General features: G+C 41.6%; 1 protein-coding gene across 2 annotated transcripts in view; it reads right to left on the bottom strand.

The window, feature by feature from the left end:
• Nucleotides 1–2,897: 2,897 nt before the first annotated feature.
• The window catches only part of cep112 (centrosomal protein 112), a 211,097-nt gene continuing 194,771 nt past the window's right edge, over nucleotides 2,898–19,223 (bottom strand). For both annotated transcript variants that reach the window (XM_041816932.1, XM_041816933.1), the window contains exons 25-27: nucleotides 8,741–8,842; nucleotides 5,547–5,611; nucleotides 2,898–3,235 (exon numbers count right to left, since the gene is read on the bottom strand). In XM_041816932.1, coding sequence (XP_041672866.1) covers nucleotides 3,232–3,235; nucleotides 5,547–5,611; nucleotides 8,741–8,842 — 171 coding nt within the window. In that variant the 3' untranslated portion in view covers nucleotides 2,898–3,231. The remainder of the gene's footprint in view (nucleotides 3,236–5,546; nucleotides 5,612–8,740; nucleotides 8,843–19,223) is intronic.

Below are 19,223 nucleotides of genomic sequence, written 5' to 3'. Positions count from 1 at the left end.
TAAAATCTGCTCCAGGATGGTGTGGGTGTGTCTGTTGAGCACCACGCACACTCAGGAGAAATATGACCTCTCAAATTTAAAAGATGCTAAAAACTGAACGGAGGAAAGCACTCACGCTATTAGTTTGCCCCTTGACCTTCAATTCAAGACAAGTTACGAGGGAGTCGGGTTGTGTTGTTTGCAGACGAGCTAGTTCTAAGATCTGACTCCCATCTGAAAGACATTTTTTTCTCTGTTTTTGTTGTTTTAAAGATTTAAAAAACCAAAAAGGTGCTAAATGAAGAGCTGTTTGGTAAATTAGAAGACTGGCTTTTATTACTGGGCCAAGCCAAAAGTCCAGGTCTCTAAGGCCTTGTCTACATGGAGACGAAAATGATCAAATTCTTTTTTTATATGCCAGGCATGTAAGTGGCGCTAATCTAAGAACATGTGGCATCTTCTGCTCTCCATGACCATCTGTTGATCACGGTGCTAGTAGAGGTGCAGATTTTGCTGTAAGAGCCATGATAGCTTCTGCAGCATGAACACGGCCATGTAATCTGCATGTGATCATTTCAGAAAACATTGTTAGTTGCATATATGAGGTAGGGGCGTATACGTATTTGCTCACTTTGGGACAAAATTTCAAAAAATAGCATTTTCAGGCTCCCTCTGGATGAACGGCCAATATGACAAAGACCTTAAACTCCATGTGGGTGGCCCCCAAAAAGAGCTGTAAATCCATCACTCTAAGCTGGACGTCCTGAGTCATTAGACATCCAACACTTTTCAGTATGCATCAAGGTGCATCCACAAAAAACATTAAAGATTACCACTTGTTATCCAACTTGGATATAAATCTGAAGCTTTGTATAAGTGGCGTGATAGTGATGAATTTCCCAAAGACCTCCAAGTTTTTGTAGGATTTACCCAGCTGACTTTGCATATCTGTGTCCACCCATAATTTTGAGTAAAACGTGCAACCACTGCGTTGCACCAACATGAACCTTTGCTGTCACTTTAGAAATGGTTTAAAACTTTTCTTGCCCAAGGCACATCAAAGATCGCGCCAAAAAGTCAAAGCACTCCATATTCATATCCATGCAAAACAGCCAGTTTGGCTTGTGGTTTAGTATCTTTAGTTGTGGTATTAAGACACGTTTGTATGCAATCCTAAGACAAACCTAGACTCGTCTCATGGCGTACCAGTGTGCCTTGGCAAACAGTTTGGGAAGCTTTGGTTTAAAATGACTGAAGAGGAGTAATTGCATTGACCTTATATCGTTAAATGTATATGTTCATGTTTAGTGCCCATGCTTGTGCTCATGCATGAGCAACCGTACCTCTTCCAGCCACGCCACGATAAAGGAAGTAGACTGATACACTTTCTTTAAGGCTCAAACATGCTTGGGCAAAATATGGGTTGCCTGATATCAATGTGCCCTATGAAACAAGTTGACTATAGCTGTGATAAAAATGACATTATATCTCTTAGATGTTCGTAATTCCCATTAAATTCCAAATAGACATAAAATCAGACACATCCAACAGAATAACACGCCACCCGCTCAATACCAATACTTGCAAGACAGTTAAAGATGTTCAAAAGATACAAAGCAGGTACCGGGACTTTATGTCTTTGCCTGATTAAGGGTGTTTTCATGTTATGCATTATTGTTTGTATGGTGCATGGACACCATTGCTCCCTGATCCATCATCAAGAAAAAGAAAGTAGTGACAATTTTTGCAACCACTTTGACAGACAGTAAAGTCCACCTTAAAGGCTACTATGGACCCTACTTCCCCATCAACCATGCAACTCAACTGGACTTTGGGAGTCAAGTAAACTCAAATCCAGACCCTAATCCTCGATGTGAAACCACCCTAAGACCCCGCTTAAATCCTCAGAAAAGTGAGACATGTTGGAGTTGTCTGTTTGAAGAATGCTGAGGCTTTTTCTGGCACATGAATCCAATCAAACCTGCAATAGCAAATGTATTTCAGCATGCATGTATGTTGTAATAGTTATGAATCCTCTGTGCACCTCTTCCAGAAACAACAGAGTCTACAAAGGCTTCATGCTGGAAGACTAAATTCCTGCATCTCTGAAGTGGGTACGGGAGACAGCTTTCCTTTTGTCTCTCTTTTTTGTTTCTTCTCTGCGCGGGCAGCAGAATCAGCACATCAAATAAATACAGAGCGGGGTGTAGTGTTTCGTTTGGAGACAGCAGAAGAGGTCAGGGACAACGGGAACACATGGAAGTGCAAGAACTGAGGGTGTTAAAAGAATACGAATCCAATGCAAATAAAAGCAGGGCTTCTTTGTAATCAAATCTGATTTTTTGGAATGTGAAACTCCACCAAACAGAAATTCTTTAGTAATGATCACCAGTAAAGCACATGCTTTCCTCATACCGATGCATGAGGGCTCATTACAAAGCCCATTCTTGGTCCACCAAATGTTATTATCATCATAAACCTCCAAGCTCTGGAGAAATTGGAGGAGACACGGTGGCCACTACGTGGACTCCAGAGTCTGAGTGTTTCACTCTGGTTCCGAGTGGAGCCGTTGGTAAAACACAAAGTGGTGGCCGAGGCAGAAAAACTGTAGCTTTTGGCCCGAGGTTCAAACACTGGACTCGCAGCGCTCTTTATCTGAACCAACCACAAACCCCCAACTGCTCGTTCAAATGGGCGCTTGAGCAGAGAGACGATGCTTAATAGTGATGGAGCGGCTGGGAATTCAAGGTCTTTGATTTGAGAGTAAAGTTACAGAGCTAATCTTGCTTAACATGCATGTTGTGGTCATATAAAAACAAGGCTAACAGCATGACTTCCACTAATTGAGGATTAATTATAGGATATCTGAAGATGAAAAGCATGGTCAGAAGGAAAAAATAAAAAGCATGACAACAGAAAATAATGCAAAGTTTTTTATTTAATGATGGGTTTGACAATCGATAGCAAAAGTCCACCAAACAGCCAACATCAAGTTAAAGATGAAAAAATATGTAAGAAGAACAATGTAACAGGGTGTTGGTATAAAAATGTAAACTTTTTTCCAAACGCAACAAAAAGAATAAAAAATAATAATAAATAAATAATTCATAAAACCATGAGGGACAATAACACATGGAATCAAAAGATGACTCAGTGGTGGGTTAAATAATTATAACAGTCAGTAATGCTCACTTCTGATTGGATGTCTTCTTCTTCATGCTCTGGCTTTACGTGAAGCTGAAATTCCCAGGGTTACCTGTACAGACACAGAACATGGATTAGCAAATAAGCCAACACAACCAAAGAAATAAATAAAAAACTTTTTGATCATAGGGTCAGCATTATACTTATATAAGAAAATATAAGCCTAAAGCGTGTTTTAGACTGGGAGCGTGACATGCGCGTCTTGACCGCGACACGCCTGGATTTTCATTTTGATTGCATGTTAACAAGTAAGGGGTTTCAGACTGCCCGCATGAGCGCCGCGTGTCACGCACCTGATATGCACAGCTCAGGTGCGGAGAGTTTAGATATTCAAAGTCTCGCCTATTTTTGCCATGCACCGTGTGTGGCTATGGACCATATTAGACAGGAAAATGATAAATGGAGAGCCATATTTTCATTGTTGTAGCACATATATGCATAGAATAAGTTTACAATGTTTCCTGATAACCTGAGGAAAGCCACAAGCCTCAATGCGCCTGTTTTATAAAGTTGTTCTCTAAAGATCTACTATTAGTGAAACTTTCTGTCTCTGTCTCTTCTGTAGAATATGTCACAGGAAAGATAAACACAGTAAGCTTTTGTTTTGTGCCTTTCAAATTAAAAGCCCGGTTTAGCATTTCTGTAGAGAAACTCCTTTCACTTGTACAGAATGCTTTTGTTTTGAATAGTTCCTGACATACTTCCTCTATACACTGAATCAAGTAGCTTGCAGGGGGGTTTATTCAGGTAAAACCTATGAAAGATAGGGCTTTCAGAGCAGGGAGATGCGGTGGAGATGCAGTTGACATGCAGCAAATTTGCGCCCTGTGTGAAAGCCGCACCGGCAGGAGCTGGAGCAGACACGCATGACACACGCACGCGGCAAAACACACTCCCAGTCTGAAAAAGGCTTGAGAAGATAATTATCTGTATCTAGAGATATCAGCCTATATGAGCCGTAAATATCAAACTCTATTAGTGGCCTATACTGTCAGTAAATATCAGCCTATAATGTCTCTAAATATCAGAATATCCATCCATCCTTTATACCGCTCATCCCGCTGGGGGTCGCAGGGGGGCTGGAGCCTATCCCAGCTGACATTGGGTGAAAGGTGGGGTACACCCTGGACTGGTTGCCAGTCAGTCTCAGGGCTTAAATATCAGAATATGTGATCTGTAAATATCGGCCTATATCGTGTCAGCGCAGATCTTTGGTAAACATCAGCCTATATAGCAGCGACTCTTAATCAACTAAGCAGTATAGATTATAGACGGATGGATGAAGATGAAACCACTCATCGTTTGATTGAAAAATTAAGAGGTGCTTTTATATTCATCTTAAGATCTTCAGCTTGATTAATATGATTGCTCTTTTAATGCTCATAGTGTTCTTAATATTCTCTTTTAAACTCTGTAAAGCATTTTGAATTGCTCTTTTTTATGAATAATACTTGCCTTGACTTACAATGAAAACAGCTAATTAGAATGTTAAACTATTAGACAACATTTTAATGAATGGGCTTTGATATCAAACAACCACCATGGAGGTAAATCTGAACCAACTCTCTGACTGCTCCTTTAACATATTCAGCGTCTGTCACTTGAAGTTGTGATGCTGGTACAGTGAATAAACGTTTTATTTACTGTGATGTGACTGACTGACAGCCCTCAGAGATGTTTGTAAAGATGTGAGCGGCAGTGTCGTCTGACGAGTCCTCTCATCACTGTGATCTATGGAAGCTTTTCATGAAGGCATAAATGTCTGGTACAGTGTGATGGACGGGGGCAGAATCAAAGCCCCCCGGACGGGAGGCTGTCAGCATCGAAGCTTCATCTACAGAACCTGTGACATTAATAATGACTGATAAGTGAGTCTCTATGAGTTATTCTGCTCATTTCTTATTTCACTGCCTGAGGTACACTGGTGTAAAGACATAAGATCTGTACATACAAACCCCAACTCCCAAAAAGTTGGGACGTTGTGTAAAATATGAATAAAAACAGAATACAGTGATTTGCAAATGCTTTTCAGTTGAGTACAGCCCAAAGACAGTTAAACTTTGGTTTTGGGGATATAAAACATTCTGGATTTAATGCCTGCAACATGTTCCTAAAAAGTTGGGACAGGGGCAACAAGTGCATCAGTTTGAACATGAACTATCTTGTCTTTGTGCTTTATTCAGTTGAATATAGGCTGAAAAAAGTTTGCAAATCACTGTATTTTTATTCGCACTCTGCACAACATCCTAACATTTTTAGAAGTGGGGACTGTAGAGGCATCAGTGTGTGCAGACGTACAAACTTCCACATGAACAGGAACACATGCACAAGTGTTTCCATACAATCCAAACAATCATGCTAACCTCCTGCTGCGACAGGCATCCAGTTCTTCCTGAAGCAGAGAGGCTCTCTTCTGGAGGAAGTTTACCTGCAAATGAAAAAGACAATGCTCAGTTCTGTTTAGAGAAATCTTTAAAAAAAATGATCACTCTGATTAGCTGTGAGATCAAAATGAAGAGAAAAGAGGAGAAACTTGGAGTAGAGGGGGTATGATGACTTTGGGTCATTGTGCTTTTGGTTGGAGGGGGTTAGAGGAGAGGAAGAAAGGTTTGGTTGTTGAGTCCAGGGGTCAGGACAGCAGAGGTTGGGGGTCAGGAGATTAGGGCAGTGGGGTTAAAACACAGAGGGACAGAGGAGAGATTATGAGCCAGGTTAGTTGAGGTTAGGATGCTGCGAGGCGAAGCAGCGCCATTCTTTTGTTTGGCTACAAAGTGCAGGTTTATTTATGAAGTGTCTTTGGCTGATGTGAAAATAAACCACTTCTACATTTACACGGCTTCTAGAGCCTGGCAGAATAATCACGGCTCCAAAAGAATCTGTATTGTTCTGGGACTACCGTACTGGAGCCGAGGGTACATTCCTTTCTGTGGGGGAGACCTCAGGAAAGTTCTAGCATTTCATTTGGCACCAACGAGGGTTGTAGTTGATGAAAAGAGCCAATGAAATGTGGTCAAATGCCTCCAGAGACACGAAAACTCTCCCCAACGTTTGTTTTATTTTCTTAAAATAATTAACTTAAATGAGCAATGACTCTTTAATGAAAGAACAGGCGATGGCGGCCATGAATTACATCTTCCACACTGATCTGATCTCAAAGCTGTGGTCTGTGAACAGAAGTAGCACGTAGTTGAACAAGTCAGTGGTTTACGATGAGCTGCTTTCACTGTAATGGTCTAAACATCACTGCAGAAAACCTCCTTTGTTTACAGAGTGAAAGTCAAGAAAATGAAGGGATTAGTAAGAGACATGGTTTGTACAAACAATGTGGATTTATGGATGTGGTTATGCAAGGACGGATTGTGTGATCAGATTGATGGACAAGAAGAAATTAAGGTCAGGGAGAACATGTCTGTGATTGAATGCTGCACTAAAAACAAACCGAAGCATTTCTTTGGTGCCATCAGTGAATCTGAAAAACTTTGCATGCATGTTCTGGGTCATGTTTCTGAGAGTTTTGACTGATTGATAGTTGGGGAAAGTTAATAACCAAAGAAATACTTTAATTCCATGGGTAGAGAAACCCAAAGTAAGCTTACAATGCAAAATTTTGACAACTCAGACAGTGTTCTAATACAGTTGATTTGTATTTTGTCCTTTTGGTCTGAAACTCACAGTTTCCCCTTTCTGCCCCATGGTGCACACTCTACAATTTGATTGCCCTGTATAATTTGGTCTTTAATCAATGTTCTTTTAAAATCCAACAGTGTCATCTGTTTATTGCAATTTAGCCTCACTTCCACTTCTTTTTAGCACCAGATACTAAAAACAAGTGGCTTCCTTCTCATGATCTTGACTTATTTAACGCCAACAAACAAATAATACAAAGCTTGGTAACAAAACATTTTTCGCTGATTAAATCTGAGTGGTTAAAAGTTTTCAGACATCTGGATGATGGTGGAAGGTCCTCAGGCCAGATCAAGTTCAGAATCACTGCTCTAGAGAGAGATAAATGTCTGTGGACGCCAATACAACTGGCCTGACAAACACTATATGGACAAAAATATTTGGCCACACCTGCTAATGATCAAATCCAGTTGTTTCAATCAGACCTGTTGCCACAGATGTACAAAATCAAGCACCTAGTCTCTATTTGCAAACATTTGTGATCCTAAATGGGTCATTCTGAAGAGCTCAGTGACTTCAAGTGTGGTACTGTGATGGATGCCAACTCTGCAATAATACAATTCATGAAATTTCATCTCTGCTGGATATTCCACAATCAAATAAAGGGGATATTATTAGAAAGTGGAAGCATTTAGGAACAACAGCAACTCAGTCATGAAGTGGAAGACCATGTAAAATCACAGGGTGGGATCAATGACTGCTCAGGTGCATGGTGTGGAAGAGTCACCACTACTCTGCTGATTCCTTAGCTGAAGACTTCTGAACTTCTGCTGGCATTAATGTAAACAAAAACTGAAGTCCCATGGAATGGGTTTCCATGGCCACGCAGGTGCATAAAAGCCTCACATCACTAACGATAGATGATGGAGTGGGGAAGAGCACACCGACACTGAATTGTGGAGCAGTGGAAACACATACAGTATCTCTCCCTGACTGCTTTGAGCCAACTGTGAAGTTTGGTGGTGTCGGGATAATGGTACGGGCAGTTTTTCAGGGTTTGGGCTAGGCCCCTTATCTTCAGAGAAGGGCAATCTCAATACTTCACCAAGACATTTTGGACAATGCTAGGCTTCCAACTTTCTGGCAACAGTTTGGGGATGGCCCTTTTCTATGCCAACATGACTGTGCCCCAGAGCACAAAGCAAGGACTATAAAGACATGGTATGATGAGATCGGTGAGGAAGAACTTGACTGGCCCGCACAGACCTCAACCCCATCGAACACTTGGGATGATCTGGAATGGAGATAGTCTCGTCCAACATCAATGCCTGACCTCATGAATGCTCTAAAAAATCTTGTGGAAAGCCTTCTAAGAAGAGTGGAGGCTATCACAGCATCAAAAGGGAGGCCACCTCTATTTTAAAGTACATGTATTTGAATACAATATCTTTGCAGTCCTTGTTGGTGTGATGGTCAGGCGGTCAAATACGTTTGTCTATTTAGTGTACTTGCTGGTATCCAGAATTATTGGACATGCATTTCCCCATCCATGTCTCTCTTTGTGGCCAAACAAGTACTGAGAATTCCCCTGTTGAATGTCTTAGCTGATTTAGCAGCCTTACTTCCCATCTGCCATGTCTTCGCTCTTTTCTTCTTTGCTTTAACAGCAGTATGATCAGCTGCTGCCTGACATTTATCAGTTTTAACTCCAACATGACATGCCATAGCATCCTGTACACAAAAAAGCAGGAATGTAGAAACTGAAACCTGAAACTGGTATAAAAATCACACTGTCTAGTCGTGCTTGGGTGGAGTATCGCAGAGCACTGTGTTTATACTAACAAACCATAACAGTGTAGGCCATTATGGCATAGCTAAGGATGGAGAAGTCTAAACCAGGCTCCACCATGGTCTGATATCAGTCAGTGCTCACCTGAGCTTTCAGAGAGGTGATGGTGTCCTCCAGTTCTTGTCTGAGCTCCGCCGGCATCAAACCTTTGATCTTCTGCTCGTATTCCTGGCACGCTGCGGTAACCTGAGGAGACAAAGAGAGAGCAGACAAACTGTGTCAGTGAACTATGAAGAAACACCACCTCAAATGCATTACTGCATCCAAAACCATCAGAAGTTACTCAGCTGACTAATAAATACAAATGCATTATGAAATAACACCTGCAGAGAGAGCAGAAACATCTTGTCTTCATCTGTATTTATATCATTTGTAAGTTATTTTTGTCTTCGGTTGGATTAGAAAGCACATTTTTCACATGCACACACAAACACATATGAGTGCACACTCCCAGACACAGAGCCAAAGTGTGTAGCTCCCTCTGAGGAGGCACACTCGCTCACACACAGACAGTGGGTATCCCCTCTTTATTCATGGCTCAGAGTATTCCCTCGCTCTTCACAGCTCCTTCACATCTCCACAGGGGGCCAGCAGACTGGCATGCCTTGCTCTGCACAACACCACCTACTGGCTGCTGATGACTACAGCCACATCTGACACAAAATATTTATTGGCCTGTTACCAGGAGTGGAGAGTAACCCATTACATTAGGTCAGGTTATAGGAAATGAAGAGTTTTGGTGAACTTCATTACATTGATGACAAAAAGAGAAGGTCCCAACTTTGTCAGTTATGTAAAATGACTGAAACTATGTGAATGTGTTTGTTTGCAGGTACCACATGGCGTTCAGAACCACATACAAGAGAAAAGCCCAATTCCAGTACACCTCATACCCCTTCCATGTAGGCCTATTCATATGTTACACATTCATGTCCTAGGCTGTCCTGGTTCCTGTTGGAAAAGAGCGGTAGGGTGAAGTGTTAGGACTTAAAGGCCTTTAAAAGGAGAATTTCCAGAGGCACACTCTAAACTAAATGCTATAGAAAATCTTCCAGAATCTCTTCTGAATCATCAGCAAGATTTGGCCAATCTCACAGCTTAACCTGGAGTTTTTGAGAGGAATGCTGTCCCATTCTTGTCTGATGTAGGATTCTAGCTGCCTAACAATGGCCTTCCCTGAAAGAGACGTTATCTGGATGGGAGCATATGTTGCTCTAAAACCTCTAAACTTTTCAGCATTGATAGTGTCTTTACAGATGCGTAAGCTGCCCATGCCATAGGTACTTATGCAACCCCATACCATACCACCCAACTGTGTGATAACATGCTGCACGGTCCCTCTCCTCTTTAGTCCACAGGACTCAGCATGTGTGGTTTCCAAAAAGAATTCAGAATTGGATTAATCTGAGCACAGAACAGTTTTCCATTTTGCCTCAGTCCAATCTAAATGGCCCAGAGAAGATGACAGCATTTCTAGATCGTGTTAAGATATGGCTTCTTCTTTGCATTTGTGGATGGCCAACTGTGTTGACAGACAATGATTTCTGGAAGAGTTCCTGAGCCCATGCAGTGATTTCAAGTGCAGAACCATGCCTGCTTTTAATTTAGGGCCACCTTAGAGTCCAAAGATCACCAGCATGCGATACTGATCTTCATCCTTGTCCCTTGCACAGAGAGATTTCTCCAGATTCTCTGATTTTTTTAAATATTTTGTACTGTAGATAATAGGAACATTTTTACATGGGCCAATTTTTTTTTTGACAGGCACTGTAGGTGCCAGACTTTCAAATGAACTAAATTAGATATATATATATTTTAGGTCTAATTAACATATTTTTGTATTAGTATTTCCATTATCAAGGAGACCAGCCCCTACCGCCAATACTGCAGCCGGTTACTGTGAAGCAATAGAGATATTTAGCGCCATATATCAGGGGTTGTTCATGGGTTTGACACTACCATGTTGTGTCCTCTTTGGTGAGAAACATGTGCAGGGAACAGGTCTTTTCTTTTAGATCTCAGGCATGAAATGTCACTCTCCAAGAGCCTGAAAGCGAAAGTTGACACAAGAACTGCAGATTTAATCAGGACTTGAACAATAAGCATGTGTTTAGCATGCATCATAATTACTAATGATGGATGACAGGTGGATCTCTGTAAAAATGGGTTAAATGTAAATAATTCCAGATAATATTGAGGTTGATTTAATAGCTATAGAGATATAAAGACAAAAGACACCTTAAGAACTATCTTTTATGAATTTAATGGTCTTTTGGGGCCAGATGGGATGATCACCTCCCTAAGGTATCAAATCTTACTACTCAGTTCTTTCAGTAGACTTTACATGAATAACTTTTTACTTGAGTAGATTTATAGATCACTTCTGCTTAAGTCATTTTTTAATCAAGGTAACTGCACTTTTACTTGAGTGCAGTATTGTTGTAGTAGTTCTGCCCTTGCCTGTTACACAGCTGGGTTTGGCCCGGGAAAGGGCCACGGTGGAGGGCAGGACACATCAAACACTGCGGCAGCAGCAGCTCAGAGCCTGCTAGCTAGCTAGCTCCACTGGGGAGGACGGGAGGAAGTCTGTCTGGGGCTAAATTACACTCCACTAAACCAGAGTCTGATTATAGAAGTTGAAAAGGGTTTGGTTAGCGCAACCCCCCGCCTTTTACCCACAAACACACATGAATGGACACACACATATCAAGACAGGCGCACTAGCACAGCTTTACAGTACTGTAAAAGAGAATTTACTGCATTTTGAAAAGAGTTGCTGAATCAATTAATTCTGTGCTTGATGAACGGTTTAACAGAGCATCAACGGGAGCTTAGGAAAGCAACAGTTTTTTAAGGTGTAACCAGGGGAGAGTCTGAGCGTTTAGGGCCACTAATGCTTCTGACAGAGCCAAAGATTGGCTAACATCAAGAATATCCCCACGCTCCCTGCCTTTCCTCTCATCAGTCCAGCCTTTCAAGTGAAGAGAGCGTGAACGAGGTGAGGGGGAGGGAGAAAAGATTGGTTTTCCTAAAATAATTTTCCTGTTGTGGATTTAACTGATTGTTCTGGCTTTGGCTAATTAATCTTCCTGGGCACAATGAAAGGGATTGGGAAGCACTTCAAAGCGAGCTCCAGTATAAATGATCCCAACATGAAGCGGCTCACTTTGTCTCGGCACAGCGTGCAGTAGATTAGTCTGCCACAACTTTGCCAAATTTTCAGGCTCCTTCTGCCCTATTCTTTTAAATGTGTCAAGGCAATAATATTAGAAATAAAGCCCATCACTTTAGAGGAATGTGTCTTTTTCTCTGTGTGAGTCCAGGATCATTTAAGAGTGTCCTGGCACAAAACTGAAGCTTTCATTCGAACGTCCAGGAGTAACAAAAATCAGCTGAAGCTCCAGGAGTGCGTATTTTCAAAAAGGCCCATCTATCTATAGCAGCTTCTGTAGTCATAACAAAATAGCAAGCCAAGACAAAACACACTCCACTACCTCAGACCGGAGCAATAAACAATGGTTGAATAAACACATCCCTTACCAACCACTCTGAATATAAGTCTAGATTCTTCAAAAGCCACGCTCCTTACTGCTGCATTCTTGGTTCATGTATGGTGCCGTCACCGCAGCAATGAGAGATCCGCTCTGCCTAAATTACAAGCTCCTTTGTGGCAGTGCCGTCTCCATTTTTCCTTCCCATACATTAGAAAGGGCAAGGCTACAACAGCTTACTCACTGAGACTCACAGAGAGCACCGGGGACGACTGGATACTGTACATACAGTCATACGGCTGATCAAACTAGACAAGCCATGAATGTTTGCTTTAGCAACCACGACAGAGGGAGACCCAGAGGAGAACTAATGTATTATGAGGTACAATAAGGTTGTATTTGTGGAGTCTGTTTTCATGCTTTCATGGTCCGATGCACTGACAGGCTGTGGGTGTAAAAAGTGAAGAAAAGCATTATTAAATACTGTTTATCATCATTATGGTTGGAGGCTTCATCATGCCTCATTCAGAAACTGCTCTTGGACAAATTTCTTCTCAAAACCTACATGCAGTTTTTTAAGGGAGTTCCTTACGTTCATTTCTTATCTGGAAATCTTGTAAAAAAAGAAAATCTAAGAATGCTAAAAAGCACCCTTGCTAATTTTCGATTGCTGTTATGTCAGGGCACAAATTAAATGTTATTATGTTAAAAATCACGTCATGCAAGAAGCAATTATGACTAAGCACTTGCTCTCCTGCATGTGCAAGCCCAGCGAGCAAAGCATGCAAGCCTGATGTGTTTCATTCAGTACTGCAGGCGGCTGCCCCCAGCGTCTCCACAAGTCCACTTGGTCCTGGGCACCCAGTATAAAAAGCGTGTCAGGTGCCTGTAAAAGTGCAGCTGCCATTCCTATTCCCACTCTTTTGAGTATATCAGCATTAGACACATGGTCTTGCCAACGATACCCAAAAATGCGCCAAGAGTAGTTGTCACAAAGGAGTCCAGCCAGCGCATCTGGCCATCAGTCAACGTCCAGGCCTCACAAGAGTATAGTAGGACCATGAGGGCCAAGGACTGAAAGACTCTGACTTTGTCCTCATGCTCAGATACTGGGAACGTCACACTGTCTTGCTCAGCAAACCCATCGCTCCATGCCTAAGTCAAAGTCTGTGCTTGATTTCAGTCTTGCAGTCAGCAGATCGATGGATTGCATTGCCAAGGCAGATAAACTGCTCTACAACTTCCACACTCTCACTATTCACAGACACAGATTTGATGGCAGCATCCAAGGTGCCCCCAAATGCCTGGATCCTCCTCACTCAGCAAGGTTAGAGTCCCCACAAGGAGATCTACAGTCTCTGCAAGGATCACAGCATCATCAGCATGGTCCAGATAACTGATCACAGAATGACACTCCACAGCTCACTGTTCCTGTTACCTGCCCAGTTATCCAGTCCATATAGGTACTCAAGAGTGTAGGTGCTGCGACACATCCCTGCTTCAACCCAGAATCAACTTGGACAAAGTAAGAGACGGAGCCAACACAATTCACAGCACTCTCTGTACCAAAGTTTAAGGCAGACATCAGCTGGATGAGCCAGTGTGGGATCTGTGGAGAGGGAATCTCTACTTACTGAGTCAAATGCCTTCTGGAAGTCAACATAGCCTGCACAAGCAACCCTCTACTGAATTCCTGAAAGCTTTCAGTAAGAACATGGAGTGTCAGGATGTGGTCTATTGTAGACCTCTGAGAGGTAAAAGCCTGACTGCTCAGGCTGCTGTTGTTGGAGCAGCAGATCCTGTTCTGCAGTATCACTGCAAGGACCTTGCCCAGCATTGAGAGAGGTTTAATACCCCTGTAGGTGTTCCACTCTTGACAACACCCTTTCCCATCCGGATTGGAACAACAATGTCCCTCTTCCAGTAGGTAGGGATGAGGTACATTTAAATATCCATATCAGTGTCGGCTAAAATCAAAACATCATGCAGCCCCTATCATAGACCCTTTAGAAGAAGCACATCTATGACTAACAGAAAACAACACTGCAACCCAATTTAGGTCCTGACCCGCCACTTGAGAAGGAAAGCTCTCAAACAATGGGGTGAATGCCGTCCTCCATGGGTCATGGCTCTACTAGATTGCCTTTTGGTGCAAAGTTGCTGCTTTAAGAATACAGGTATGAACAATTCAGCAGTTTCAGAGCGTCTTCACAAATCTGCCTTAGGCTCCTCTTAGGATCTTCTCTGGAACAAATTTAAGAAAATCTTAGAAAGATGTTGGAGAATCAGTCTCGTTCTTCTTAACCCAAAAAAGCATTGCATTTGCATTTTATCCTATATACACAACTGCATCTGCATTTGCATAACTATATGTGGTATACCTTCAATAAACTCAACATGTATAATGCAGATTCTCTTTCTTGTTGCACAGTAGCAGACCAAAGCATCTGCAATCACATCCCTCTCTGGCATGTCTTACTAAAGCTTAGCCATACTTCTCTATGCAATGTGTGTGGGCGGAAGCAGCAGCCCTTAAAAAAGCATCTCTGTTGTGGAAACGTATGCTAGGCTACAAAAGCAGACAGGGAAAGGTAATTCAAATTTCTGACTCCATGGTGTCTCTCAATGGTGTTCAAATTCAAAACAGGAGCATCTCTGAAACTCCTTAAAGATGTCTGCCTCACATCCTCTCGCTTCTTCCAAGGTCCCTCCTCTCACATCTCTGTTTGTCTTTACACAAACACACATTTTTCTCCTCGTTTAACATTTTTCTCACAGCAAAGGCATGTTTATTTCTCTGACAGGTGGCAGAAGGTATATGAAGGCATAAAAAAGCCTGCTCACCATCAGGACAGATGTCTGTGCCTTTGAACAATCCTGCTGATCAAACCCTCCATGAGGTTTTGGTCATTGACGGACTGTGGATGAGAGTGAGCTTGAAAAGTAAAGAGAGAGGAAGGGAAACACAAGGGGAGGGAAGAAAGTGTGCCACTTTTTCCCAAAGCAATGAAAAGGGACTTTGACTTTCTGGAGAAAAATCAGGTTTCATCTCCACAGCTCTTTTAAAATGAGGTTTTGTTTGTTCTTGATGAAGCGTGATTCTCTAGTTTTGAAGACTGCGAGGAGCGGCAGACGTTTTCCCTTCCCAGTCATCTTAAAATGACAACATTTCATCTATATATAGTCTTTAGATTGTGGTTTTGACTTTCCCTTGCATTTGGTGCCGTCACATGGCGTGGTTTTTGACAGCTGCCAGCAGAAAGGAACAAGCCCTCAACACTTTCAACGTTCAAATGAAGTTTGTCACGTCGTTGGGAAGCTTGATGTATGCTAATGAAGTTGGGATGGGATGGGGAGGGTGAGTAGCTGCTGGAGAGACATTTTTTTGATATATCCCCCCCGCCCTCCCTTTTTTTTCCAAAGTGACAAAAACCGTGTCAGGAACAAGGGGGTACATCAAAAATGACGCCACTCACAAAGTTTTCACCTCCACATCCACTGAGTTGGCACTCAGAGAGTTCACCGAGGAGCGATTTAAATTAAAAAAATGCTTTTCTGCAAGAGGGAAAAAGAAACCGCTTCACATAAGTATAAAAAAAGAAATAAAAAGGCAGAAGGAGATTAGAAGTGGCTACAGATCTCAGTGAAGTTGTTAGAACTACAGGATGGATTGGTGCTGCTGATGTAATGTGCCTCAACAAAAACAGCACAGAGAAAAGGACTGAGCCTTAAGAACTTAAGTTCAACTCCTCTGCATTTTTACATCTGAATCAGAACTAAAAACAAGTACAGGAGTGATTTATTTTTTATTTTACCAGCTCCCTTGTTGCAGGAGAACACATCTCTGTAACGTGTACAGTTCACCGTGCCCACTGTATCATTATGTATTTATACTAAGAGCTGTACTCTTCAACGCTCGGCTCCTCTCTTCAAGGAGAATTCAACCGCACACACAGTGAGCTGCTGATCCGCCATTTTAGAGTGAGGGGAGCCTGCGAGGGCCCTGCAAGTGTGAGGCAAGCAACATCTGTGTGAAGTCTGGGCAGAAAGGTTGTTTTTTTAAACTCATGTGAGGGGATTGGATTACAAAGAGGAGTCTCAGCAGATAAACTAGGGCAATATCAGCGTAAGGAGGCAGAGAGGGGCTTATTATCAAAAAACAATGCACACACGGATGAACGGGTGAGCAGCAAACAATGCAGATGTGCATGACGGACACACTGAAGCTAACAGTGGAAGGAATGCTACTCACTCCATAAAACACACCTGTCCTGAGATGACAGCAGGTAACTGTTATTCCTTTAAAGTGTCCTTACATAACTTCTCTTTGGTTTGGCATCATGATCAAAAACTACATGGACTGACTTAAGCCCAAGTCAGATGACAAATTCTAAATATAACTATAGCCCAGTTTACTACCACAAGTCCTAAAAAGATGGGACACTGTGTAAAATGTAAACAAAAACAGAATGCAATGATTGTCAAATCTCAAAAACACATATTTTATTGACAGTAGAGCATAAACAACATCTCAGATGTTGAAACTGATGTTTCCCATCGTGTAGCATTCTCTCTTCTTTTAACAACACTCTGTAAACGTTTGGGAAGTGAGTGCTGCAGTTTTGGGAGAGGAGTACTGTCCCATTCTTGTCTGATATTGGATTCTAGCTGCTCAACAGTCCTGGGTCTTCTTTGCTGGATTTATGATATCCCAAATGTTTTCTGTCAGTGAAAGGTCCGGACTGCAGTCAGGCGACTCCAGCATCCGGACTCTTCTACTGTGAAGCCATGATGTTATGATGGATGTGGTATGTGGTCTAGCTTTGCCTCACTGAAACAGTCAAGACCTTCCTTGAAAGAGACGTAGTCTGGATGAGAGCATATGTTGCTCTGAAACCTGATAGGGCCTTTACAGATGTGTACGGCGCCAACGCCATGGGCACTAATACAACGTCATACCATCAGAGATGCAGGCTTTTGAACTGTGTGCTAATAACAAGCTGGATTGTGTTCTTCTCCTCTTTAGCCTGTAGGACAAGGCATCCATCCATAAAAGAATTTAAAATTTGGATTCATCTGACCACAGAACAGTTTTCCATTTTGTCTCAGTCCATTTCAAATGAGCCTTGCCCCTGAGAAGGGGCATTTCTAGATCCTATTCACATATGGCCCCTTTCTTTGCATGGTACACATTTAGCTTGTATTTGTGGATGGTACAGTGAACTGTGTTGATAGACAGTGACTTCTGGAAGTGTTCCTGAGCCCATACAGTGAATTCCAGTACAGAACCATGCCTGCTTTTAATGCAGGGCCACCTGAAGGTCAAAAGATCACCAACATATGGTACTGATCTTCATCCTTGTCCCTTGTGCACAGAGATTTCTCCAGATTCTCTGAATGATTTAATCATATTATGTACCATATTATGTCTGGGTATTCAAAGAGCTTCTGAAATTGCTTCACAGTTTTAAGACACAGTTTTTCACAAATTGGTGAATATCTGGCCGTTTTTACTTTTAAGAGAATCTGCTTCTCTTAAGTTCTCTTATACCCAGTCATGTTGCTGACCTGGTGCCAATTATTCTAATTAGTTGCTCTTCCAGCTGTTTTTCATTAGTAACACTTACTTTTCCAGCCTTTTGCTGCCCCATCTTTACTTTTTTTGAAGAGCTGCCATCTAATTCAAAATTAGCTCATATTTTTATGAAATGGTAAAATGTCTCAGTTTCAACATCTGCTATGTTGCAAAAATTATGAGATTTGCAAATCATTGCATTCTTTTTCTATTTACATTTCACACAGTGCCACAACATTTTTGGAATAGGGTTTGTAGAAGACTATGATTCCAAAGCCCTGAATAACAATCTTTCTGTCCCATGTAGTTAGCTGTAGTAGATTTACAGACCCATGAGTAGATCTGGCTCGTTTCCTGTGAACAAAGTGACGCCCTGGGATGTCCTAAGTCCCTATGTGTACCACATTTAAACCATACAATAACAATTTGTCACCATTTTTCCAGGAAAGTTGATGATTTCTACTCAATGGTTTAAATGATTTCATTCCATCGGAGACAACGTGTTCCTGGTTGCAGCATTTAAATATCTTTATCTGTCCTCATTGTGTCTTCTTTCCCTTTTTTGGAAGCAGTCGCTTTAACCAGCTCATCCTTTACAGAAAGTCCTCAGCTATCTGTTGAGACATCAGTTTCATCTCTGAGTTGGTTGATGTGCAGAGATTCCTCCTTTAATTCCTCTATGGCACACTTCCTGTTTGTGTCTTTGTTGCCAACTTTGACATAGCGAAACAATCTGTGATAAATTAGTGCGATGTGTTTGTGGTGGAGAATGACGAAGTCACGGACGTAAAATTGATACCAAATGCTAAGTCAGACTCTTAGTCTTGTTTACTCATTTCAGCATATTGCCTTATTTAAATCATAATTCTGATGATTCTGCACCAAAAAAGTAGATTTTTTTGGTTGATGTTACAAATTAAAAAAAAAAACCCTGAACACTCATTGGAGCCAGTACCAAAATATTTCAACCACACACGGTTCAACTCTTCACCCTAAGAGTACTAACTGAATTTAAAATGTTTAATGTGCAATATAAGCATAAATGATTAAATTTACTTGCATGATTAGAAATAATTCCATTAGTTTTGGTAAAAATATGTCACCAACCTGTGAATACCGTGCAAATATAAACAGCTACTGAGAAACTGGATTGAAGGCCTTAATCTGACAATGATCTAAGAGGAACTTCTGGTTTCTGGTGGTCTTCTACCCCCTGTGAATACAGCTGCAGGCACTGGTGTAGTGGTGTATGCAGAAGTGGGTATACTCTTAAGGTATACACTCTCAAAAAAACATTAAAGTGGGTCTACTCTGTATTATCTTCTTCAAACAAGAAGCGTCCTCCTGATGACCTTCAAGAGGCAAAGAATCATGATCTCTAAATCTTAAGGGTTAAAACTGTAAGAAAATAAAGGAAATACGTAACTATCGTATATTAAATGCCCTGATTGTTAGAAACCAATGATTATAGACTCATTTTCAGTAAAAATATGTGCTGGTG

This window comes from Cheilinus undulatus, linkage group 21, assembly GCF_018320785.1.
Source record: "Cheilinus undulatus linkage group 21, ASM1832078v1, whole genome shotgun sequence".
Taxonomy (NCBI): Eukaryota; Metazoa; Chordata; class Actinopteri; order Labriformes; family Labridae; genus Cheilinus; species Cheilinus undulatus.
This window is presented reverse-complemented; position numbering and strand designations above follow the sequence as displayed.